The following is a 27,424-nucleotide window of genomic DNA, read 5'->3' on the forward strand; positions in this document are numbered from 1 at the left end:
CTGGCCAGTGGCCTTGGGGTCAGATCGGTCCCAGGCTTTGAGTCCACCTTAACTACTCAGGAGTTGTGGGCCTCGAGCAGGTTGGTGTAGCCACTACCCTCTCCTGCATTCTCCGTAGAAACAGGAGCTGATTCTCCTAGGGCCAGTCACGACTAGGAAAGGTGGGGCAAGTCCTTGGCCTCAGCTCCCCCAGCTGTAAAATGGACTGAGGTTCTGAGTTCACCAATGGATGGGCCTGACTACCCTGCCTCCCCCCAAATTCCTCAGCCACAGAAAAGGCCTGGGCCAAATTGGGCAGGGGCGAAAAAAAAAAAAAAAAAAAGACCAACTAGTATGCTGTGGAGTCGATTCCTACTCACAGTGACCCCATGTGTGTCAGAGTAGAACTGGGCTCCATAGGGTTTTCAATGGCTGGTTTTTCGAAAGTAAATCACCAAGCCTTTCTTCCAAGGGTCCTCTGGGTGGACTCAAACCTTTTGGTTAGCAGCTGTGAGTGTGCTAACTGCCTGCACCACCCAGGGATTTGGCCAGGGGCAGGGGCAGTGGAGTTCCACGGGTAAGGTGGTAAGGTGAGGAGTAGGGTGAGAAGCAGGTGGTTGGCAAGGTCCTAATGAGGGGAAGTGGGGAGCATGGGGTCCCCTGGGTTAGGAGCAAAGGCTGGACTACGTGGGATTAGGGGAGTGAGGAGCAGGGAGGAGGCCACCCACTGGTGCAGGGTACTCACCACGAACTGCTGGTCCTTGGGCTCGGCAGTGGCAATCTCCCGCATGGCTGGGCTGCCCTGGGCTGGGGAGGGCATGTGGCTGGCTTGGTGTGGATGCGCCCTGCTCTCCAGGCGGAGCTGGGCAACAGGAGAGTGGCTGTGTCACACCCCACCCAGGTGACATCAGCCAGCTCTGGGAGCCGGATTAGCCTGCACGCTACAGTGTGTAAAGCACCCGCAGCCTTGCTCTTCTACTCTCAGCCTACAGTGAGCACTGCCAACCTACCAGGCAGCCCCTCTGGTGGTGCTTGCACACGAGGGACTGAGCGCTGGGCACCATTCCAGCCTTTGGTCGACTAGCTCATCCAGTCCCTCAGCAACCCGCGAGGTTTCCATGGCGCTCACCTGATCTCAGGTGAGCCTGCCTGAGTGGGAGGGGCACGTCTACTCTCCTCTCCCACTGAGCCCAGGAGAGGGCCAAGGGGTAACCACGGAAGAGAAGGCCCAAGCGTGGCACTTGCCCACTGCCCTGAGCAGGGACAGCAATCTCCAAAGGGCAGCTAGGCTTAATGAAGTCAAGTCAGAATAAAGACAGCTTGAAGTGACCTTCATATTTCCAACACATTAGAGTGGACTTGAGCCCCTTTCCTTCATGCTGCCAGTTTGCTCAGCACCAGGGCTTCACTTGGATTAACAACCAGGGGTATTTGCCATTCAAATGCTGCACTTAGCTTTTCCACTAGTCTCAAGGGAAAGCATAGTACTGCGCTGTATAAAACCAAAGCAGACCACACCTCCCAAACCATGAGCCACAGAGCACCTTCACGTGCAAGCGTGTAAACTGCTCCTGCACTGACACAAACCACACACTGGACCCAGGCAGTTCACATCTGAAAAACCTAACTTAAAATGGCTCCGACCACACAGCTGAGAAGATGAGGCTGAGCCTTGGATTAAGTGACTCTCTCAGGGGCACCAACAGCTGTCAAACCACCTATGATAGGGTTTTGTATTTTTAAACCTACCTTATGTTAGTTTGGGAGTTCCTGGGTGGCACAAATGGTTGAGCGCTCGACTACCAGCCAAAAGGTTACCAGTCCAAACCCACCCAGAAGCACCCCAGAAGACAGGCCTTGTGATCTGCTTCTGAAAAGTCACAGCCATGAAAACCCTACAGAACAGTTCTACTCTGCACACACGAGGTTGCCATGAGTTAGAATCAGCTTGACGGCACATGACATGGTGGTTTAGTTCTGTGAGGGCAGGGGCTGTGATTACATTCATCTATCCTCCTTTGGTGTCCAGGTCAATGTGAGTTCCAGGAAATCCTCGCCAAGTGAATGAGGCGTGGAGGGTAGGAAAAGCACACCTCCAACATCTACACCCCTTTCCTTTAACTGATTCCAAGGCTTAGGCCCCTCACCTTCAAGGGACTTGCTTGGAGAACCCAGGTCTACGAATTGTAACTTAAAAGGACAAATACTCTTGACTCCTAGAGACACACAAGGAGCAGCCTGCACCACGGGCGGGGGCCTGGCGCCTAGCCCATCACCCCAAGACTGAAGAGCACCACCATTGCACTCTGTGTCCCCACTCGGGAGATGGCGGACACTCTCCCTACAAGAGGCAGGCCCCGTGAAATCCACTTCTGCAGCAGGAGAGGGTTCAGTAAAGCGAGCACAAATGTTTCAGAAAGTCTTTTATTTACAAATCATGTAAAACAATTACAGCTAGCAAGTTTAAAACAATGAGATGCCAGCTTTTCGAAGGCTCTGTTAAAAATCTGTTTAAAAGGATAGAACTACATGCCACCATGAAACAACAGGACTGGGTTGGCACACCGAAGCTTAAAGATAAAGAGCACGAGGAAACCAGGGTGCCAAAGAAAATGTGCACTGGAGGAGCCAGAGGAGGGACTCCTCAGCAGGCCTGTAACAATGAAAGCTTTTTATAGGAATCACAGATGACGGCGAGATTTAAGGCTCACGAGAAAGAAAAAGCACCAAGTTCCTTCCACACACCCGGGGGACTCAGATCCACATGGAACCCACAGACTCGTGATTCTCCCCCACTAGGCGACTCAGCATCCTGGGCAGGCATCTTGCCTGTTTTCTGCCCTACAGAGCACAGCACATTCTCCAATCTCAAAGAACTGCTCAGGTCTGCTGATGCTGTTGGGCTGTGAAGTCCGAGTTTGCCCAGTAAGTGCTTCACTGCTTTATAAACTAAACTTCAGATTACAGGAGAGAAAAAGAGGCGGAAGAGGCCACAGTGTCACAAGGCACGGACGGGTAATGAGACATTGCCAATAAAAACCAGACTGCATTATGAGGATTTGTTCACTCCCTTTTCAGTGGAGAAAAAGAATATTTAAAAGGAACCACACAACAGTGGCTAAAATGCAACTCCCAATTAAAATTTTCAAACTTGTGTAACTCTAAAGAAAAGCATAAGACTTCTCATCAGAGGAAATGATGAGCATTTTTCATAGAATATACAGTAAGAAATAGTGGATCGTTTCTTGGACTAATCAGCCCAAGTGCCTAGCGGAGCCGGTTGGTGAGATCCCAAGCCAAGTGTGAGTGTGTGAGGGGCTGCACGGACCACTACTACTGAGCGGGGGGAGTCAGAGGCATGGATTCAAGGCCAGGAGAGAGAGAGCGTTTTCACACAGGTTTGCTTTATTCTGCATTCAGCCTGCTGTGACAACCCGCACAATCTGAAGGGCGGGGGGTACAACGCGCTGTAGTGCCTCCTGAGCACTCTAGGACACGGTCGGTGCGTGGCGCTCCTCATGGTTTTTCTCAGGACACCCCAGGCACCAGCCCGTGCACCGGGGACAACAGTGAGAGAGTTCGTGAACAAAGACATCGTTCGTGTTGGTGACAAGCCTCAGAGTGCCACCAGCAGCGGCAGTGAAAAGCTACCTGCCGCAGCACTGCGTAAGAGTCTAGGTAGCAGATACTGGTGGTAATGAATTTAAAAAAAAAAAGCCTAAACAAGAAAAATTTTAAAGCGGTGCCTTGAAACCTCCCCCACTGTGGACACCAGGGGTTGAAGGCACAGAAGTGTGTCCAGATGGAAGAATCCCAGGTGCGTTCTCAGTCCAGACAGCGAGAGAAAGCACAGGTAAAATTCAGGAGCTGTGTAGGCTCTCTGCAAGAGGATGAACTTGATTCCAGCATGAGATGAGGTGACACTGCAACAAAGAACAGCTGTTTACTCTGAGTTCTGTAACTCGACAGTGAGGACAAGCAGCAGAGCTCCATCCCGTGAGGCGCAGACACGGCAACCACAGACTGTACCATCTGAGGACTCACTTCAGCCTGAAGCAAGAGCCGTCACAACGCCCCGTCCTGTGACGACCGGCAGCCTGCAGGGATCACAACCCCCTGAAGCCACTGTGAGCCTCTCTGTAACCAGGCAGTGCCCAAACAGCCCCCACGTTACCCAGTGGCACAAAACTACCATCCCCACACACCTGTTAGCTTTTCCAGGTGCAGGGTCTCTAGATCCTTTCTCCAGTACTGAAGACCCTGAATCCCAAGTTTCTGAGTTCTTGGCCACACCTGACCAGATGCAGGTGGCTCTCAAAACAGACCAGTGACTGACCAACACTGTAGCCAGGGCTGGTGAGGCCTCCTTCCTTTTTGGAGAACACTGCCCCCCTCCCCAGGACTTCATACCACCCACCTGGCGTCTACCCTGGCCGTGTCTCACTCCTAACCAAATGCTGCGTGGAGCGACAGCCATCTCCGCAACATGGAGCCCGAGCCCAGCAGCTTTTGCACAAGGAGCTCTGCCAACTCTCCTGAATCTACACTCTACATTCCCCTGAGCACATAAATCTGGATTTTTATTATTACCTTATACGACATTCTTTCCAGTGGATGGGAATGGCAGAAAAGGAAAGAAAAACTGACCAACAGGGTAAGAACCGTTCTTGACCAGTATAAGAATGGTCTTACCACAGTGCTTTCAGATCACTCCTGGTTTCCAAGGGGAATAATTTCTTCAGTGACAAAAAACTCAATGGTCTCCTCCTCCCAGTCGTCAACATTGCTATCTAATTCATCGGTGTCCACGCCTACAGAGAAAGACAGAGGTTGAGACAGGGCAGGAGATGCTTAGTGACAACTGTGTTGGTGTTATTGTTGTGTGCCATCAAGTCGATTCTGACTCACAGCGACTCCATGTGACAAAGCAGAACTGCCCCGCAGGGTTTCCTAGGCTACAATCTTTATGGGAGCAGATCACTGGGTCTTTCTCCCGTGGAGCTGCCGAGTGGGTATGAACCATCAACCTTTCAGCTAGCAGCCAAGCGCTTAACCATTGTGCCACCAGGGCTCTCTGTGTTGATGGCTGTGTGAGGTTAATTTCAATCTTCTAGAACACATACACAGACAAACATATTCTATGGAAGCAGCCAAGAGTCTGAAAAGGAAACAGCCAGATCCTGTGCTAAGGAATATGAACTTGAACCAGTAGGTGATGGGAAACTTCTCAATTCTTTGATGATTCAAGAACCTCTAGACAACACTTGATGTTTACCAAAAAACTTGGGAAATTTCAATACAGATATAAAAAGAGAAAAATATCCAAACTTATGTATGCTATAAAAAAATCTATTTTCTGCTCCTAAAGTTGGAGTCTATTCTGACTCATGGCGACCCCTTGTGTGCAGAGTAGAACTGTGCTCCACAGGGTGTTCAGGGCTGTGACCTTTTGGAAGCAGATCACCATGCCTCTCTTCCGAAGTGCCCCTGGGTGGGTTCAAACCACCAACCTTTCGACTAGTACTCCAGTGCTTAACTGTGTATGCCACCCAGGGGCTCCACCACTGAAGTTACCTCCTCGCAACTCCAAACGTTCATTTTTCTGCTCCATGTAGAGTTCTTGGGCCATCTTCCGGTATTTCCGGAAATCTTCCATCATGGTTCGCCTTCTCTCCACCAATTCCTACAAAGTTAGGGGAAACATCACAAAACTAATACTGAACTTACCATCATCGAGTTTTTGCCTAATGAAAGTGAAAATAACTTGCCAAGTGACCCCCACCTAATCTGATAATGTAAGAACAATTTTATTTAATAAAAAAAGAACCTTAGGATGGCAGGATAATAGGTTTGTTTTCCTTTTTTCCTCCTTTAACACTGCCCGTTTCTGGTTCTGAAGCACCTGCCATCCCGTCAGGCTGCAGTACGCCAGGCTCCGAGTCCCCTCCAGGGCACAGAACTCTTTAGTTGCTGGTCTACCTCCAGCACACAGAAGAACCATGTGGCTCCATGTCTGCTGTATAACAAGGTCCCCTGCTTCCCCCGAGCAGACACACGGCCTCCCTCCCACTGTCCTTCTTACCACAGAGCATGGCTGTGAGGCCTTCAGCCCTCCCATGGCCCTGGAAACAAGGCTTACCTTTGAGGCTTTGGATTGGCTCAAACGATCCTTCTGCTCAAAGATCTTGGAGTATTTCTTCAGGTCCTTTTTAATTTGCTGAAACAAAGACAAGACACTCGGGATTTAAACACTGAAAGCGAGAACCACAGACACAACCTTCGAAGTTGCTGACATGAAATGATGACCTCAGTGATTAAGAGAACTCTGCCTCCTGGAGCACTCAATACTGCATCTTTTCTGTGAGTCTGCACTTTATCCAGACAGACTTTCTTTCCTGGGATTGACACGCTTTTCTCAGCTTGTAATACCATCAGCTTATATCAACAATTATGTAAATCCCACAGCTATGTTTCTGCTCATTCCAGCAGGATATTTAGCAGCAAAACTTCCTGGGATGGTATTGATACAGCCTAGAAATGTACGTTTACTATCCTATAACTGTTTCTTTCCCATTTAGTTATTACTGCTCTGGCATCTCTTCAAAGGGTCCCCTGTAAGTCCCTCTCCTAAAGTCCTCACTCGTTATCACCCTAACAATAACACAGCTTGCTTCTTCTTTTCAGTGCCACTACCACCTGCACGCCCCTAGCCTGACCTTGATCTGATCCTGGCTGAGGAGCGTGGGAGGCCGAGGTCGCCACAACAACTGGCAGAAGCGGTCTTTGCTATTCTTCTGCAGAAGTCGTCCCTGGAAAGTCCACAGCCAGTAAGCATTGTCCACCTAGGAAAGCAGTGATAAAATGGAGCTATTACACTCCAGTGAGTTCCAGGAAGACAGAGAACCTGGAATCTTTACTGTCAGGAGAACAAACAAAATCAAGTATTTCATTCAGCAGATGTTTTAGTGCCAATAATCTGTCAATCTAGGCACTGCCAGTTCAAACTCCTGCTGAGAATTTGCATTTCTAACAAGTTCCCAGGCAATGCTAATGCTGCTGGTTAGGCATCAATTCTGAGAATCACTAGTAGAGCAGTGGTTCTCAAAATTTATCATATATAAGAATCACTTTGAGGATCTTCTTAAAATGTGGACTCTTACTCAGTACATCTGGGGTGAAAATGCAAATGCTCAGCAGGGGGTTCAAACCAGAACAAAATGGTTCGAAGCCCTGGTTCTAGAGAGATATCTGAGATATACGAGTAAACAAAACAAAGATTTGTGCCTCCACTGAGCTTACATTTCAGGAGGGGAAGACAGTCTATAGACAAAAAACATAACAAATAAGTTATACAGCATGCTAGAACAGGCTAGCCAGAGCATGGGCTTGATTACTACTGGTCTGTGACAAGGACCTGGTGCTAGAATTAACTATATCACTACACGTGTGGTTCAGCTGACACTTTTTTTCCCTAGCAAGACCTTCTCGATGAAGGAAGCATCTTAACTTACTTATTACAGACCAGTACTTTCAAGTGGTGGGCACCTGACATGGAGACGGAAGGACTGAGGTATGGGATGGGGGCATGCTGCCGTTTAAAATACAGTAGTCAACACTTGGAAAGGGTAAAAAAAGAGAAGAAAAACAAAAAAAACAGAGGACGAGAAGAGAGGTGCTACACTGGTGCCCCTTGCCTGAGGGGACAGGGAACTGCCACCCCAGGCCAGGTACAGGAGCCACCCTGCCTCACCCCTGCCTGCCTCCCACTGCTGACTGAGGGCACCTGTCTCCTACCTTGTGGCTCCACCAGGACACAGACGTTATGACATAGCGCCCCGTAGGGTCCCATTCGACGTCAGATGCCATGTAGTGCTCTGCTATGTTCATCACTGTGCAGTCAGACGTATCGACAAATGCTAAGGCACCGTTCATACTGTGGAGGTAAACATCCTTATTTCACATGCATGGTTTCGCTTGGTGTTTCCATCTCTTGAAGAGCAGTCTAGCGGGGTGGTTAAGAGATGGACTGGGGAACCAGCCCCCACTGACTGGCCATGTGGCCTTAGGCATGACCCCTCCCCTCACCTCAGCTGCTTTTTTAACACAGAAATAGTAGTAGTGACAATCTCCTAGGGGCACTGTGGAGATTCACTGAATTAAGATATGTAATGTGCACATGATAAGTACTATACATTCCGTTATCGTTTTTACAGGAAATATTATCTCAAAGATACAGTAAGCGTCTACAATAAAGCAGGAGAAATAAGCAACTGAAAGATATTCCTTTAACTCAGAGGCAGAATATTAGAAGTTTCTTCACATTCTGTTGGAATGGTAACTAAGCAGGGAAGCAAGGGAAACAATAAATTCTTACATCCTCATTGCTGCACCAACTACACAGGTAAAGACAGTCTCACAGCTGTCTGATTAAATCTTTCTCCTGGTAGAAGTCATGGGATTTTACACCAGGGTGGTGGATTGCCAGGAAGGACACTTGTTAAACCACAAAGGAACTACAACATGTAGACATGTCTTCTAGATCATACAATGAAAGCATTTGCAAGCAATCATTTTAATCACCTGGGCTTGGTCTCAGTCTTGGGAGTTTGAGGGACATTCTACAGTGTGATCACATCCCATCTACTGACACTGGGATAATCTTGTTGACACAGGGAGAGAGAACACCAGGTCACATGCAGAATGCAGAGGATGAGAAGCAGGGTCAGCTGCTGCTTGTGAAGCAGCAGCAGCAGGCAGACAAAGCTACTTACAACAAACAGATCAAATGTCAAATAGCAGAAACCCACCTCCTCAGACCAGCCAACACAACAAACTGTCCTTGGGGACTCCAGAAGATAGTATTTGCCTGCTGTTTATCAAACATTTCTGAAAAGAAAAAAAGTACCCACAGAAGTCTTATGTGAATGGTCCCACATCTTGGCAGCAGTGCATGCTGCCCCCAAGGGGTAGGTCTGCATGACCATGGACTGTCAGCCACAACCCTATACATACCAGAACCATGTGCCGTCTATGCAGGAAATGATAGAAATCCCACAATTTATATACATCTTAAGTTATGACCTACACTTTAAAATAAAGTGAAGGGGAAGACAAGGGATATTTTGAAATCTTGATACTGTTTACAACAATTTATTTCACAAGGTAAGTGGACCAAGAATTCTACTTACAATATTCATTACTATAGGGACTCTAGCTAAACCGGAGAGAAACGATCCATAGCTTCATCAGTCTCAGATATGTGGCCCAACAAAGATTAAGACCCATTCTTCCAGTAACTCACACGTCTTTTTAGTGCGTGCACGTAGAAAATCTAATACATTTACCATCTTTCCAAACACCCTGACTCCTCACTTCCTGAAGGGGCCAGGGAGCGGGGGGAGGGCGAGCAAGGATTAAAGCCCCAGCACATCTGTTTGCCATGTGAGACACAAGTTAACCATCTGGGCTGTCTTCTGTCTCAGCCCGCACTAGACCCAGGGAAGGGTTAGGGCACAAAACCCCTGAGGGAAAGGAGGAGGAGCTGTGATGATTATCTTCACAGCACAACAAATGCAAACAGAGAAATGCCACCAATCTCTCTCTGGAAGCCCACTGAGCCTCAGCTGAGCATCCTGGCCTCTAAGACAAGGATGTGTGGGGTCCTGACTGCCTGGCAGTGACCATGCAAGTAAGGAAAATGTGTATATAGAGCACTGATCATTAGTTCAGTGCCCCAATATGTACCGAGAGCCTCCACCTGCTCAGCACTGGGCTGACGAGACGGACACAGGATGAGAGAGTAAGAAGCAGGATGCCCTGAAAGAGCGTGGCTGGGCCCTGGGACAAAAGCAAGCAGACACATCATACAGCCCAGCACTGCCAGTACTGTCATGGGAAAGGCACAGGCAGGGTCAGGGCCTCCGGCGGCCTTACAACACGAGTTGGGGGTAGAACAGGCACCCACCCAGGGGCAGCAGAGTGCAGCTGGGGCTTCCGCTCCTATTCCCTACTGGAACCAGGGTGCCCGCGGGCAGGACACACCTGTATGCAACAGCTCTGCAGTGTGCCTGGAGGCAGAGAAGATGGGGCTGACTATATCCGAGAGGTGACCCCTACACCTAGGGACAGCAGCTACAGCCAAAAGAAGAGACAAGACCATACTGCAAACAAGAGTGCAGAAGCCTGGAAGCACACTCATCGAAAGGCCCTGGCAGAGCCCACAGAGTAGACAGAGTTCCCTATGGCTGCAGCGTGCCCCATGTCATCCCTGCCATCATCCTGCATCTGTATGCTCACACCCACAGGACCTTACTTCCATGTGAATACAGGCTTCAACAGCTGTCCCCAGGCAAGTCAGACATCCCATGTGGAGCAGAGACTAAGACGTATTACCCTGCCAGGGTGTTAGAAGAAAGGAGGCCCACCCGCACCCAGGACAGGGCAGGTCTACTTACTGATGAGCTCGATCTTCCCATTACTTTTTACATGGTAGAAAGACACTGATATCCGGGGTGCCTCCCCATGGAGCACAGCAAACTTACTTCCATTTGGCTCCCAAGCAAAGGCTATGATGGGCTCTATAATCAACAACCACATAAAAAAAAGAGGTTAGTGCCAACTTGAGTCATTGAAGAAAACAGCATTCCTGATCTCAGTTAAAATTCTCACCACGCATCCAGAGAAATACACCCAAAATTCTTCAAATTCATTAAAAAGGACCACACAGCAAGCAATGGCAGGAAAAGGCACACGTTGCCACATGGCGTGAAAGCAGCTTGCGTGATGATTCACCTGAAATTCTATCCTCCACAGACCCAGAATCCTTCCCATCTCCCGTCAGTCACCCACACAGTAGGACTACAGAGCCCTGAGCCCCATCTTGTGTGTCACTTAGGTACATGACCTTTGTTACGCTAAATGTCAGGCTTCCAGCAAAACTCGATGACCTTATAGAGGCCTGAAGATGTCTTTCTACCCTGACAGCGTGGTCAGGTTTTATACACAGTTTCTCATCTCTGTACCTTCCTCTTCCCTTTCTCTCCTTGGCTAAAGAAACAAACAAAAAACAAAGGCTAAATTTCTAACTTAGAGGCAAAGACACAGCACAAAACTGTTATTGCTGAGTCAAAACCACTGGCCTAAAGCACATAAAATGACATTAGCTTTGTAAAATAGTTTTTCTTCCATTAAAAAGAAACAATATACGCTGCAAACAGCAAAAAACTCTTACAAGGAACAACCGAAAACAGATGTACGTCCTTAGAGGGGGAAAACCCTCCATTAAGCTAAGAACCTTTACTTGTATGTAAGATGAAAAGTGCTTTGGCTGCCTGTGGCTGAAATGTGTATAAAAATCTATTCTTAGTACATTCTCTGCTCTGAGTGTGAAAGACCACTGGAGTGCTTGCTCCTAACTATACAGAAAAAGGTATGGGGCATCTTCACTCAGCAAGAGAAAAGTTAGAGATGGAAGCTGAAAAGAACAGAAGAAAAACCTAAACTTATGAAAAGATCATAGTGGAGTTAAGGGTTCAGAATCTTGACCATTTTGTTCACGCCAACAAATCCACACTGTTTAAAAGCCACATGTGAAAGAACAGAGAAGGCAGGTCCAACCATAAAATGACCAAAATGAAACTTGCCTTTCATTTCTACCACATCAACAGGTACCTGTTTTTCCCTCATTCGGAAAATTTCAAAATTTGTGACGACACCCTATAAAAAAAAAAGTAAGATGGGGTGACATTCTACGAATTGAAAGCATGAGAAAAAGACTTAATCAAAGGACAACTTGAGAATTTAATGAAAGATTAAGTTTATGCACCTGGTATACAGTCAAGGCATATGAATATTTGAAGTGATTAAAATTACACCCCTCATGATGAAACAAGCACTCTCAAATCTGCTAATGGAGGTATAAATTGGTATAACCTCCATGGAGAGCAATTTGGCTATCTATATACTGTTTGACACAAATTCTACTCCAAAGAAATTGCCCTAAGGTTATACTCGTAAACACAAACAGGAACAAGGACACTCATTTAAGCTTATTTGCAAAAGTTCTGAAGTATCTAAATGTCCACCAATGGGAACTGATTAGACAAATTTCAATGTAGTGTAATGTCCTGCAGCCAGGAAAAAAAGAACAGGAAATTCTTTATATATATGAAATGATCTTCAACATATACTCTTGTGTCAAAAAAGCAGGGTACAATAATATTCATAATACCTAAAAAGGGGAAATCCTAGTGTCCCTCAACTGGATACACAAAATGTGGCATATCCACACAATATAATACTGTCCAGCCATAAAAAGGAATAGACTTCTGATACGTTTATGTGAAAGAAACCAGACACAATGCGACAAATGCTGTACGATCTTATACATAATCTCTAGAACAGGCAAACACATAGAGGCGAAGAGTAGATTAGTGGCTGCCAGGAGCTAGGGAGCTGTGAGAAATGGGGAGTGACTGCTAACGGGTACAGTTTCTTTTAGTGATGATAAAAATGTTCTGGAATTAGACAGTGGTGATGGCTACACAACTGTGGGAAGCTACTGAAAGCCACTGAACTGTACATTTTGAAAGGTTGAAAAAAATGAAGGGAGACACTCCCATTAGAAGGAAAATCAGGCAATTTTTTTTGATACGGTGAATATTAAATGATGCAAACAAAACAAAAAAAGCAGGGTACAGAAATGTAGAGTATGCTACTCTTCGTGTTTAAAAAGAAAATAATACATTCACTTTAACTGTCAACTGGGAAGGCAGCTGGGTGCCTGGATAAGCAGCGTGTCCAGAGAAAATGTCACCATACTCCCTTGAGAACTCCACACTGTGAATGTACTACCTTGTCCAATAGTTTTCTTAAAAAACAAGTTACTCGTCTCAGTTAGAATGTGACAACAGCCCTAGCTATGACACGCCAGCTAACTACTTTGGTGTCAGATGGATGTGAAAATAACAAATTAGAACAAAACAACCTATTAACATCCTCGAAACAAAACGGTAGCTAGTTCAACCCGTTCCCACCGGCCTCCACTCACCTGGGTACCCTTTGGAGTCCTGTCTACTTTAACACACAAGTAATCTCCATTTTTTTGCCAATGTAGCTTGCAATCCACGACATTGAACAGATTCCTAACTCTGATCTCTTGTCTGGTAGGAAGCTGCATCAGGGTTACCCTGGCTGGAATATCTTTGTCTTCAGGCACCCAAAAGGCTATGATATTACCACCAGGAGACCAAGAAAAGTCTCTGCAGAACAAAGAAAATAAAATGTTATGCAAAGACTGCCTGATTGTAAAAACAAAAAGCAGAAGAGAACAAAAGAACTAATTTATGGTATAAACGCATAAGCTGGTACACTGGCCAATAATGACAAAAACAATACCAGCTAGTGCTTAGCTTAGCACTTACTAAGTGTCAGAGCTAGCCTAACACCTGATGTGCAGAAGTTTATGTAATCCTCCTGACACCTCTGAGGTTCTCTGACATTCATCTTGCTGGTGAGGGAACAGAGAGAGGTGTCAATTATCCCATCCACTGTTACCCAGCAAATTAGTTAAGAATTCAAACCCAGGCCCCGTAACCCCACACTCTTGAAGTCACATACTGCCGCTACAAGACAAAATAAATTTTAGGCTGATGGATCCAACTGGACAATTTTTGCAGATTACTTAAGGTGCCAAAGGGGAAAAGCTCCAAATAAAAAACTGTAAGAGGATGAAGGAAAAATTAGAGGATTCCCCTTTAGTACGTAAATTCCTCTACAGGACTGCTATAGTAATGAGCAATTCAGGAATTCATACATGTGAAAATATTTCTGCACAGGCTAGATTCTCTGTTTTGCATGTATTGAAAACCAATCTCCGGGTTTTCTTTTTCATTGTAAGTCATACTTTTTCCTTATTATGTAAAAATAAAAGGACTAAGAAACGTGAATGCCACTGGATTGCCGGTACGTCCCTGCAAAGAGATGGACTAGTTTTAAGATAAATAAAAACATGCCCACTCTTCTGACAGTGCCATGAGCTATCTAACCTATCTCACAGATCCCCAAGGTAGCCTGCAGCCCACTCAGTAATGGAGTCTCTTCCTCTCTTCCTTAGAAGGCACAACCCCCCAGAGTCTATAGTTCAAAGATGGGAACCTGAAATGAAGCCGACCAAAGACGCTTCTGCCTCAAAGACTTGCTCATGGACTTGGGAAAGGAAGTGGTCACAAGTGAGAGCCCTGGGAGGTGAAGGGGCTCACTAACCAGCAACCCAGGTCCTGCGCCCATGCTTAGAACCACAGAATGCAAGCCTGTTTCCAACAGGCTCCACAAGAACTTCCACTTACTTTATGCCAGAGATTTTCAAACTCTTCTTGTCCAACAGACCCATAGACTGTCCAAAAGAACAAGGATTACAGTTGAGTCAAATCATGCCAATGTCTCAATAACTCATACAATTTTTTTAAAAAAGGACACTGGGATTCTGGCGTGGGTTTGCCCAGAGAGCAGGATAGGACAGAGGGTGACAGATGGACAATGAAGCAAGGCAGCAAAGTCCACACTTCTGACACCCATTTCATCAACTCCTGCCCTTAGTGCCCTGCGGCAGGCCAATGCAGGGGCTAGCATGATTAAAGAGCAGAATCCTGGACATGAGAAACAAAAAAGGCACAAGAAATATGCCCTTAGTATGTAGTTATCAAAGCTCCTCTCTCTTTTTACTGTACTGCAGACTAAGGGAAAATTCTACAAAACTACAGGCAACTGACAGGGCAGTTCCTTTCTCAGATAATTAAAATCACTTACAGGAGTTTCATAGATGCTGAGGGTGTCGAGTGTCATTCTGGCAAAGAATTTGCCATCATGGCTCCACCTGAAAAGAAAAAAGGGAAGCGCCAGGCTGTTCCAATGACAAAAGCAAAGACCGCAGAAAGATCATCTACAGGTATTGCTGGTCTGCTTACTTAAAAATAGGCCAGTGGGCTGAGCTTTCACAGTGAAAACCCCTCTTCTTATGCCCGGTCAGGATGTCCCAGATGATGATGGCCTGCGGGTCTTCCTGAGTGTCCATCAGGGGGCTGAACGTCACCAGGTATCTGAGGGAGAAGGGGACGCACTCTGTATAACGCTCTGTGCTCCTACCCCCATCTCTCCAAGGATCAGTCACTGTGGACATGGCAAGCACATGCTCCATTTTACAGTCGAGGGACGGAGCTTCAGCAACTTCGACAATGGTTACGGTGACTGGAGGTAGAGCCAACACTGCCAGACAAGCACCAGGCTCATGGAATTCAGCACACCGCCCTGGCAATCGTCTCCTATCAGCACAGTCCCATCACAAGGTCGCACTGGAAATGCAGAGCTGGACAACCTCTCACAGCACAGAATACTGCAAGAATCACCCTAAGATGTCTGTCCACTAAAATCAGGACAAGAAATAACTAAACAGACTCTGAACACAAGTCTGCTGGCGTCCTCTAGAGGAAGGACAGTGTGGAATTCCCAGACATTATCTTCACTAGTGTTTAATTAAGATGAATGAGGTAAACAGAACAGCTGGCCACATATGGTTCAAAACTAAGTATGCATAAGAGGACAACTCTTGTGCCTGGGGCTTCACCCAGGAATTATTTACCCAACTGCTGGCTGCTCTACAGCTATAGCACCTGTTCACTTTGTTCATTCAAAGTGAAAAAGTCCCAAACCAGATTGCACCTAATAACAAGGGGAGGGTAGAAAGGCAGAAACAAACATGATGAAAAGAAAACAGAAGCAACCCCAAGCTATTTTCCAACAGTGCCTTCAATAAATCTTTTCTAATTAAGGCTCTTTTGATGTCCTGATTAGCTAGATTAAAGATTATGGTACGAATCACCTCTCCCCATGTTTGAAGTTGTCAAGGACTTCATATTACTTGGATCCACAATTAACACCCAAGGAAGTAGCAGTCAAGAAATCAAACAACATACTGCATTCAGCAAATCTATTGCAAAAGACCTCTTAAAAGTCTTGAAGAGCCAAGGTGTCACTCTGAGGACTAAAGTGCAGCTGACCTAAGCCATGTATCTTAAATCGCCTCATATACATGTGAAAGCTGGACAATGAATAAGGAAGACCAAAGAAGAAATGAGGCATTTGAATTATGGTGTTGGTGAAGAAAACTGACTATACCGTGAACTGCCAGAAGAACAAATCTGTTTTGGAAGAAGTACAGCCAGAATGCTCATCAGAAGCAAGGATGGCTTTGTCTCACATACTCTGGATATGTTATCAGGAGGGACCAGACCCTGGAGAAGGACATCACGCTTGGTAACGTAGAGTACCAGCAGAAAAGAGAAAGACCCTCAGTGAGATAGAATGATACAGCAGCTGCAGCAACAGGCTCAAGCACAGCAACAATTCTGAGGATGGCGCAAGACTGGGCTGCGTTTTGTTCTGTTGTACGTAGGGTCGCTATGAGTCAGAACCGACTTGACGGCACCTAACAACAACCGAGACCTCTTCTACATACAGGCAGTCCCCGGGTTACAGATGTCCAACTTACTTACAACTAGTAGTTATGAACCAACCCCCCATAAGCCTATTACATAAAAAATCTGAGGTACATACAATGGTTCATAATAACAAAAAGGTGCTACTTTGTGATATGCATCGATAATTATATTACTGTATTATTATGTTAAAAATGTTTTAGTGTATACAGAAGTGTTTAATGTTTTCTATGCATAGAAAAGTACACTATATACTATATACCAAGACGGTTAACTAACTGACATTAGATATTTACTATACCTAGAACCGTACCTAACTGTTCCAATCGTACAAATTCGACTTAAAGACAGACTTAGGAACGGAACTCATCAGTAATCTGGGGACTGCCTGTATCTGGAAAGTACACTTAATATAAGACTATTGTTAAACTATATAGCACTGTTTCTTGATTAAGCACTGAAGCAAAACACAGATTTTCCACGTAGCAATCTACATGACCAAAGTGTCCATTCATTCAAACATTTCAAGTGTTGACACTTGGCAAAGCCCCAGGATGCAATAATGAGTAAAAGGTGGTCCAGTCTGTTCTTCAGAGGGGAGACAGACGTGTGAGCATATCAATGACACCCTAATGTGTTAAGTGTAGTGACACACATAATGTGCTATGAGAACAAAAGTGCAACAACTAATTGCCTGAAGGAGCCGGGAAAAGCTTCACAGGGATGAAGAACTCCATAAAGCTTCATAAACCTGTATACTGGCTCAGGGATCAGGCTAAGAGTCTCTATATGGATCCAATTTTAATAGACTAATGTTGGAATGAGAATTAGCCATTACTTTGTACCAAACATATGCAAAGCAATTGGGAATTAAGGGGTATCCTAAAAATATACTGCATTAAAAATTCCTTCATCAAAATTAAGAAAGATCCATGAGATAGATCTAATTGATGATTTACAGGAAATACAAGGATTAAAGGAACAAGTTAAATAACATCTCAAGGAAGTAATAAGACAAACCGGGGAGGTAAGACAGATAAGGAAGGATGCAGGGTCTGAGAGAAGAGGCTTAAGAGAACAACCAGATGCAACATGCACACCTTGTCTGAATCCAGGTCTGAACAGACCAGCTGTAAAAACTATTCAGAGGACAAATGGGAATTCTGGATATCTCCTGAGATATTAAATGGTACTAAGAAATTACTGTTAATTATCTGTAGGGGTGATAATATAATTGTGATTATGTAAGGAAACATCCTTATTTTGTGTAGATGCCTACTTTTGTATGGACATCTGTAATTCAAAATATTCAGTAAATAGATTTTGAAACGACTATGGCAAACTAAGAAATCATTAATGTAGGTAATTAGTATGCGGATGTTCATTACCGTAATCTTGTTAGTTTTCTGTTTGAAAATTTTGATTCTAAAAAGCTCAAAACAGGCACAGAACTCACTAAGTATCAGGAGCACCATGACACAGAGCTCTTGATGAGCCCATAACAAAAGGACAAGACTATGAAATAAAATCCTAAACTATTATAGACAACAACAACAAAAAGACTTGGCAAAAGTTGACAAGGGAGTGCACTAAAAACACAGGGAGGCTTCAGAGACAGGCCCTGAACAGGGGCCTCAAGAATGGGTAGAAAGGGCAGTCCAAATGGTAAAGGGTGGATGGGCAAAACTGGCAAGAGAATGTTGCAAAGATCAATGTGTCCTTCTAGCTTTCTTCATGCTCAATCTTCTCCCACAAACCTCATGTATGACTGCCTCAAAGGTGAGAAAAAATCATTCATAGGAACAATTACCTGCAAAACACACCATCTTAGACTAGATCCTGAACTGAAGAGGGAGACAAACGCTACAAAGGACATTATCAGATCAACCAACAAAACTGGAGTATGCTAGTATGCTACTTAAAAATATTACATCAATGTTAAATTTCCTGACATTAATAATGGCGTTGTGGTTATGTTTAGAGGATTTCCTTTCTTGGGAAATATCCAAGTAGTGAGGACAAAAATTATGTACACATATTTGAAGGAGAGATAAAACAACAGCAACACCATGTTAACAACTAGAGCATCTCAGTCAAGGGTGTAAGTGTGTACTCTTCTTGTAGTTTATCTATTAAATTGAAAATTATTGCAAAATACAAAGTTTTAAAAAATTATCTGTAGATGTCAGCATGAGGTGAAAAGAAGGAATAATCTGCAGTTTTCTAACAGCTTACCTTTCACAAGGTGAGAAATCAATAAGTTGAACCCCCTGGTGGCTGAATCTCTGGATCTGTTTGAATTTCTCTCCGCCCCAGAGCGCAATGCCTCTTTGATGAAAGGTTGCTAGGTAGGTGCCCTTAGGAGACCAGCGCACATATGTCTCCGTCCATCTCTGTGGAAAGTGAGCACCAGCATGAACACAACAAAAAGCCATACACAGATTCCTTTTTCTACAACGAGCTTATCCCTCATACTCTTTTCACCAAAAATTTTACCATTCAATATTTTTACTGTGCAATGTCAGCTTTTAAAGTTTTATTGTTGTAAGAAAATAAAAAACACAGTATTTGCTAATTCAACATTTTTCACTTGTACAATTCAGTAAAACCAATTACATCAATCATGTGCAGCCATCACCAGTTATTACCCCTCATACTCTTAACTGAAAAACACAAGCCTGTTTGCTTCTCATGACTTATTTAAAGCTGAAAGAGGGATAAAAGTTGTTCTCAGAGACATAACTTCAAACCCTGGTGGTATAGTGGTTAAGAGTTTGGCTGCTGACCAAAAGGTCAGCAGTTTGAATCCACCAGCCGCTCCTTGGAAACCCTATGGAGCAGTTTTACTCTGTCCTATAGGGTTGCTGTGAGTCTGAATCAACTCGATGGCAGCGGGCTTGGTTTTTTTTTTTGCTCTTCTTTGAGTTTCTGATAGAAAAGAAGCTCCACTTTGTTAGGAAAATACAGGAGTGCCCGTATGGCAGCAAATACATACTGCTCTTTCTTCAATCGAGACAGGATCCTTTACGTCATTCCAGAATATGGAAGTACGATCTCCACTCTCAAAAATCACACTATACTGATCTCTGCATTCTGCCTCTTCAAGCCAATAGCGCAGGTTTCCCTAGAAAGAGAACCAAAGGTAAGGAACATAAGATTTTGTTAATTTTGACAAAAGAAAAACTTATTCACAGCTACTGCTTGCTCTTAGAGATATGGCAGATTCAGTCAGCATCTTCGACTTCCAAGGAATGCTTAACTCAGGCTAAGATAGCAAGTGTTTCTTCTAACCACTTACAAATTTTATACAACATACCAGGTCTTTGAAAGGTTGTTTCTCTGGAATATCCCATTCATCACTGATTGTCATATACCTGGAAAAGAACAGAAAATGTTTACTAACACACAGTAACAGTTAGAACAATAACTACTTCAGGAGTGGTTCTCAACCACAGGCAGTGTGACAATCCCTCTTCCTCCTCCTGGAAGTGATGGAAAGCACGTGTTTTTGATTGGTATGATGGGTAGAAGGGGTGCTATTGGCCAGGAGTGTGGGGGCCCAGGGTTGCGCATCAGCCTTGTAGTGACTCAAGCCACAAAGAAATGAACTACCAAAGGCCCACAGCACCCCACTGAGATACAATAAGCCATCATGAACATAGGGGTGTCCGGATTCTCAGGGCTGAAGTCTGAACTCACTTGTCAAAATCAGTGAAGAGGTTGACCCTGAAAGTGTGCTGCTTATCAAGCTTGTAGCCATCAGCATTCTTCACAGCATCCAAGGCATGGGCAGGAGACGCATACTCCAGGAAAATGTACCTGAAATGAGAAAAAGAGAAGTTTGCAAACATGCAGACTATGAAATTAAGCAGGTCATGCTCTACACACAAAGCTTTTCCAAAAAAGAACCCTCACATCAGTTTTAAACACTGTAAAGAACCTCTGACTCACCCTACTGCAACGTTTTCCAAGGCAAACTGAGTACAAATTCCTAGAAAAACAGTTCCCTAAACAAGATTAGGAAACCCTGGTGGTGAAGCAGTTAAGAGCTATGGCTGCCAACCAAAAGGTCGGCAGTTCGAATCCACCAGGTGCTCTTTAGAAACCCGATGGGGCAGTTCTACTCTGTCCTATAGGGTCATTATGAGTCGGAATCGACTCAACAGCAACAGGTTTTGTTTTGGTTTTGGAAACAAGAATAAAAACCCTAACCGGAAGGTCAAGTCCCCAACTGCACAGTCGTAAATTATAGAAAATTAATCAAAATTTTCGTTATCCTGACTATGGTAATGGTTTTACAGACATATACATGTATCACAAAGGGTGCCCCTACCTAGGATGTATCTTGTGTCAATAACTGCTCTGATGGCAGAAAATTTAAATATGACGCTCTGATTTCTCAACAATTTAGCAGACAGCTTGCAACATGGTAATTCAAGAACCACACTGCAATTTTCTTCTCCTTCTATCTCAGGACCCTGGGACCAAATCACTGCTCCTTAAAGTTTCCAGCTAAGTGTGGCTGGAAGAAATGAACAAGGCAGAACTGCCATACTAAGACATGTGCAGTGAGCTTCTGCCAACCTACGTGATAATTTCATGATGTGACAGATACACACGTGCAGTCTCATGACATGTCAGATATACATGTGTGGTAATCTGATGGTGTGTCAGATACATGTGTGATGGTCTCATATGTCAGATACACAAGTAGTAATCTCATGTGAGATACACATGTGGTAATCTCATGATGTGTCCCAGATACACATGCAAGAATCTCACTATGTATCAGATACCCAAGTGAAGCACAGGTGGCCCTTAATTGGTTGGGGAGCACTACTCACCCCTTTGTCTTTCCATCCTCTTCTGGGTAAAAGTCATTTGTGATTTTCCCAAACTTGGAAAAGATCTTGTGGACGACGTTTTTTAGTTTCTCAAGACGGTCAGGTCCCACCTGAGGAACATTGTCCACTACAATCACCGAATCGATTCCATCTGCCTCCTGTGGCCGATCTTTGAGAATATCTCCCAGTAACTCTGCACAATGAAGGGATTGTCAAATGATTTTCTTAACGAAGACAAAAATACATTAACTTAGCACATTAAACGAAATTCCAAGAAGCAAAAAATGAATAACCGATCTAAATGTTTTCTCTGTGAATAAAAGTTTGCTTCAGGACTTTAAACATAAAAGAATTCAGAAGCTATGAACTTTTCACATTCTCCCTCTCACGGCAAATTATAAACACCATCATGACATGTCAACTGATTCCTGGCAATAGTGGAAAATTTGGAAAGAACAACAATAAAAAACAGACTTTTAATAATGCAAAATGCAAACAAAGAGGAAAATCTTAAGACTATCTTCTACTAGATCTCTTAAAGGTCACTAAGTTTCAAGTCTTCTAGCAACCTTTAGGCACAAATCACATATGTCAACATTTTAAGAGTCCAAAACTGACTTTTTGCAAGATTTTAGTAAATAATTAAATATTTAGCCGCTAAATACATTCATAGGACTTTTATTTTAGTGAATACAAATTACTAGAAATTACCCAGGAGAAAAAAGAAATCTCTCTTTAGTGAATTGAGATAGCAAATAATTCAAGGCAAAAGAAAGGTGTCAAAGACGTACTCCATTCTGCCACCCTTCCCCCCAGATCATGTTCATATTTTTCTAGGCAGTTGAACTAGATGGAATAAGGGGGAAGAAAAAAAAAAAGAGGGTGAGAATACTGCCTATGGTGATCTACCTCCAGTGTAAACAGCCCATCATCAGGTACTTTCTTCCACAAACAACTAGTTATCCAGAATTTTTTATCAAATAGTACCTGTAAGACACTCACATTAAAAACTGCCTTGTTTGAAGACAATGTCAGGGCATAGTCAATTAATTAAAACAACTGCTGCTCTAAACAACATTAGGGCAACAACAGGTATTTTAACTAGGAGACTAGAGAAATCTATAAGCTCCTGAGAGCAGGCTTGCCATAGTTTAATCATGAGTATTTTTTTCTTTCCTAGGGGCACATAAAATAATGGTGCATCTTACAAATGGTGGTGCCTGAAATTTAACGCACACGTTTACGGATAGTAGATCTGTTAGAACAGTGCTTGGGACACAGCAGCCAATGTGTTAATTAGTATTTCCATTACTACACTCAAAATATGTTATGTTCATGTCACCTGATTTTAAAATTAAGATCACAGAACCCAAAACTTAATTTGAGAAGTATCCAAACTTCTTAAAACTATTTCATTTCCATAAGATGGTCAATTGGAATAAGAAAAAGGGAAGGAAAGATAGGTGTTAAAACGGGAAAAGAAACATATGAGAGGAAAAACTCCAACAGGCCAGGGAAGAGACTCTGCTGCTTTTGCCAGGTGGTGCCTGCCTTGCCCTGTTATCTGGGTAGTGCCCACAGAAATGTTCATGTGAGGCTAGTCTCGGGACTTCAGCCCTTTCAACCAGTAGAGCTCCAGCACCAACAGTAACACCCGGTGGGCTGGTGGAGACAGACACAGGAGGTTAAATTGAGTATCAAATGAAATAAAGCAAATACCATCTTTTTAATATAAATTCTGTACAATTAGTAAGCTTGCCTATAAAACCAAAAACCCCACTGCTGTCGAGTCGATTTCGATTCACAGTGACCCTACAGGGCAGAGCAGAACTGCCCCACAGGGCTTCCAAGGCTGTAATCTTTATGGAACCTAGATTGCCGCATTGTCCTCCTGTGGATCGGCTGGTGGGTTCGAACCGTGGACCTTTTGGTTAGCAGCCGAGCACTTAACCTCTGTGCCACCAGGGCTCCTTAGAGCTGTAAAATTACAAGTCACTGGGTTAGTAGGCTAGGAGCTAGAGCAGAAAGACATCCTCTAAGGTGGCCATCAAAGTAAACTCATTAGACGGAACTGCATCAGCAAATGAGAGTGTAAGGTAATATTTAAACAGCAGCTGAAGAATAACGGCTTGTTACTCATACACCTATTTGTTCTGGAACCCAATTATTACTTTAACTTTTTATCACAATCTTAAGAATTTCAACAAGCTGAATATGATAGATATCAGAGAATATTCTTTGTTGTATTTCATTCTCAAAAGTTACTTAAGATGAACACTCTCTGCTTTTGCATGTGTTTGAAATTTTCCAAAATTAAAAATTAAAAAGGTCTTTTAAAAAGGGGGGGGGAAAACTTTAGTTTCAGGAAGCAAACTTGTTATGAACAATTCATAATTAATCCTGACACCTTTGTGAATACGGAAAATGCTACGTTAAAAAAAAAACCTGCCACCTACATTTCAAAGCTAAAATTGAGACCAATCAAAAAGAAAAAAAAAGGGACTCAGGGAGATAAGAACCACAGCAGTGCTAGACTGCCTCACTACAGAAATCGTAGTCAATCCTTGGGTTACTGTTAAAGCCATTCACCATCTAATTAAATGGCCTGTTGAGCCTAATTGGAATTTACAAGGCTCATAATAAAAAGTTCAGCTTTTCGACAAACTGTGGACTCCTTTCCACAATCTTCAAATGTCTAGTTTATAAGAACCTGCCCATATATAGTAAGGAAATAAATGAAGTAACTACACAAAGAAACACATTTCCTCGATCATTACCAGCAGAAGCATCTGGTTACTCTCACTTCACGGATTCCCAATCTGGCTCCAGGAAAAAACAGAAAGAAGCAATTCTCAAAACTGAATAGCATATATAAAACCAAACCAAACCCAACCTGTTGCTGTCGAGTCGATTCCGACTCACAGCGACCCTATAGGACACAGTACAACTTCTCCACAGGGTTTCCAAGGAGCTGCTGGTGAATTCAAACTGCCCACCTTTTGGTGAGCAGCCTGAGCTCTTAACCACTGTGCCACCGGGGCTCCAGCAAATATAAAGGAAGATAATATTTAGTGAGCTAAAAAAGAAGACATTTAGAGAACACCAAAAGCAGTTGAGAAATTAAACTGGAAGGAAGACTACGGACTAAGATGCAACTGCGGAAGAGTGCTCACCTGTATCAAAAAACGTTTAATGGCAAGACAAGTGCAACCAGCTAGTCTGCGGGGCACACGATCCTCTCCTCCACACAGTTCTTCACAACACTTGGTCCACTGTCAAAAGGACCAACACACTGTCTTATTCTGACATTTTACACCCTTCTCTGACACCCTGAAGAGCAGTTCTTCTCATAAAACACCGGATGGACTTGACTACTGACCACAACCAAGTGGACATAAAGAACCTGACAGCTCACTTGGCTTTAGTTCCTGAAGACCAGGTGCCTCACTGTATCAGCCTGGCAAGCTCTGTGCACATCAGGTTCACACTAGATCCCCAAGTACCTCCCAGAGAGGCAACTAGCCTGGCTGGCCTGTTCACATTAGCATCCTATGATTCCAACATTCCAATTCCGGAAACAAGTGCCACATTAGAAATCTTCTGTGAATTAGCTGGGCTCAACTAACGCTTTTAAAAAAGTTTCAACTGCAGAATAAGGTGGTGCTTTAAACATTGTGTTCTCAACTGCTAACTGAAACGTTGGCAGTTCGAGTCCACCCAGGGGCACCTCGGAAGAAAGGCCTGGTGATCTACTTCCCCAAAAATCAGCCACTGGAAATGCCATGGAACACAGTTCTACACTGACACACATGGGGGCACCATGAGTCGGTGTTGACTCCATGACAACTGGAACTAAAATGGTACTAACTAGATTTTAAATCAGAAAAACTGGTATGGTAAAAAGAACACTGGTCTGAACAAAGGAGTCTGAAGGACGTCCCAGCAACACAGCCCACAGTGAATTCTCAGCAACCTATTCCAACTCAGAACACATGTCCTCTGATAAGCAACTCCCATGCCTTCACCAGTTTGTCATGTTTCCTGCTTTTTAGGTTAGAATGTATTTTATGCTGTAAAGTAAAACATAACAAAATAATGGTGACAGTAGCTCTTTAAAAAAAATGCTTAAATTAAGAGTTGACAACTTTATGCCAGTTCCCTAACTTTTCTTCTTCGTTTCACTTGTTAGGAATCTATATAATTCTGACTCAATCTATGTGATCACAAACATGATATTACAAAAAAACCTATGTACCTTAACGTGTTAACATCTTAATTTCTCGGTGTATCAGTGGCTACTTCAACAGTGGTGTTTTACTTTCTCACATTTTACCATAAAGTAGTCAGTACATAGAAGGATCCATTGGTGAGCTCCCAGCTTGGAGAGTTAAAACGGCCAAAAGCAAACCAAAAAGAAACAAAAACAAATGTAATCAGTTATCAACAACTCTCAAACTGCAGAAATAATGCCTGTAAACCTCACCAAGGGAGGAAACCATAGCAAAGCAAGCTATAGCTGCTTGCTGTTGGGTGCCGTCAGTCCACTGCAACTCACAGCAACTCCATGTGACAGAGAAGAACTACCCCTTAGGGTTTTCTAGGCTGTAATATTTACAGAGCAGATCGCCAGGCCTTTCTCCTGTGGAGCTGCTGGTTTGGTTCGAATCTGAAAAATAACTTGCCAACACAAGGATGGTGGCCTGCCTCACAGACTTAGGAAAAAAGGTAACCAAAACAGGAATTTGGCAGGGTCTGCCTTGCACTGTCCTGCGAAGGAAATCTCCCGAGCCAGAAAACCCATGGGGCAGAGACACACCAATCCAGTTCTGCCACGATCTGACTTCCAATTCCTGCAGGGAAATGTCCACAGCCACCCTTACAAGTCAGAACCTGTGTCAACCCTGAGACACCTGGACCCGCACCTCTGAGGTCTTGCTCTTGGACCATGAGAAGTCACTTCAATAGACCGACCGAGGAGAGTGCTGCTTGGCTCTACCCTCAATGGTTACACATCAGTGTGAGCTGACACAGCCTCGTGTGTACATGCTGTCTGACAATCACCACCACCGCTTCCCAAATTTTTGGCTTTAACGCAAATGACAGGTTCCCTTCGTCAGAGACCTCCGTATCAGCCTATCCATTTAATTTCCCCCAAAGAAAGAAATGCCAAGCTCTCCTAGAAAAATTCAAGTACACACTGGTAACAACAGATGGGAGATGGTGCCACCTCCCTCGCATTTCTACAAACCTGGAACTTGGGCACAGACACGTCACGTGGCACCGAAACTTGTCATCTGAAGTTAACCTACTGTAACACCAGAGCCCAGAACCCCTCACTGAACCTTCTCAGTTGAAAGACCTCCTCTCTCTAGACTGGCCACAGGTCAGGGAAGAACAAGGGGCCGGGGACGCACCTTCCTCGCTCACGTCGTCCACGAAGTCCTCGGGGTCGCTGAAGGAGGGATCTTCCGCGTCACCATTCTCCACGGCGCGTGGCTCGGCCTCCGCCGAGTCCCCCTTGTACTCGCCGGCCTCTTTCGACGACGCCTGCGGCCGACTCTCGGCGGCCTCGGCTCGGGGCTCCTCCCGCACCGGGGGCTCGGGCTCCTCCTTGGGCGGCGGCGAGGGAGACTTGGATGAAACCGCCGAGGCGCCGGTGGCCGCGCCCGCCGCCTCGCTCTCCTTCTCTGAGACCACCGGTTCTGCCTTCGCTTCAAGCTCGGGCGCCGCCGCCGCCTCCTTCTTGGTCTCGGTCTCCGAGTCCGCCGCCTCCGGAGCACCTAGCCCCGCGGGCCGCGGCGGCTCCTCCTCGGGCTGCGGCTCGACGGCGGGCTGCTGCGGCCCCGGCTCAGCCCGTTCCTCGGCCGCTCCGGGGGCCGCCACGTTCTCCGCGTCCTGCATGAGCCCTGGCGCAGCCTCCCTCACCTCAGAGTCAGTCGCCGCCGCGCTTCCGAATCTCCCAGGCCGCACCGCGGATTCACCGGCGCCTACTCCCGAGCCATGTGCGAGCGATCTGGGCAGGTCGGCACCACCGCGCCTACGGCGGGGGTGCGTCCACGCCCTGACCCCATCTGAAGCGCTGGGAAGAACTCAGGATCGGAAGTGTGTTAT

The 27,424-nt window shown here is 44.8% G+C and overlaps 2 protein-coding genes across 2 annotated transcripts in view; both read right to left on the reverse strand.

Annotated features, from left to right (window-relative positions):
* Positions 1–882, reverse strand: part of LOC101353339 (kinesin-like protein KIF19) — a 54,359-nt gene extending 53,477 nt beyond the window's left edge. The window contains exon 1 of the mRNA XM_004385963.2: positions 725–882. Within this exon, the coding sequence (XP_004386020.2) occupies positions 725–799 (75 nt within the window). The 5' untranslated portion in view covers positions 800–882. The remainder of the gene's footprint in view (positions 1–724) is intronic.
* Positions 883–3,673: 2,791 nt separating this feature from the next.
* Positions 3,674–27,424, reverse strand: EIF3B (eukaryotic translation initiation factor 3 subunit B). Its single transcript, XM_004385924.2, has 19 exons — positions 26,728–27,424; positions 21,314–21,506; positions 20,169–20,288; positions 19,786–19,843; positions 19,465–19,593; positions 18,705–18,862; positions 14,943–15,074; positions 14,785–14,851; positions 14,325–14,371; positions 13,028–13,238; positions 11,622–11,694; positions 10,434–10,556; positions 8,787–8,865; positions 7,774–7,912; positions 6,696–6,821; positions 6,119–6,196; positions 5,554–5,662; positions 4,672–4,790; positions 3,674–3,902 (listed from the first exon to the last, which is right to left on the reverse strand). Exons 1-18 carry the CDS (start codon positions 27,212–27,214, stop codon positions 4,687–4,689), a joined length of 2,433 nt encoding a protein of 810 aa, XP_004385981.1. The 5' UTR covers positions 27,215–27,424; the 3' UTR covers positions 3,674–3,902; positions 4,672–4,686.

The sequence above is a fragment of the Trichechus manatus genome, unplaced genomic scaffold (assembly GCF_000243295.1).
Source record: "Trichechus manatus latirostris isolate Lorelei unplaced genomic scaffold, TriManLat1.0 scaffold00151, whole genome shotgun sequence".
NCBI classification, from domain to species: domain Eukaryota; kingdom Metazoa; phylum Chordata; class Mammalia; order Sirenia; family Trichechidae; genus Trichechus; species Trichechus manatus.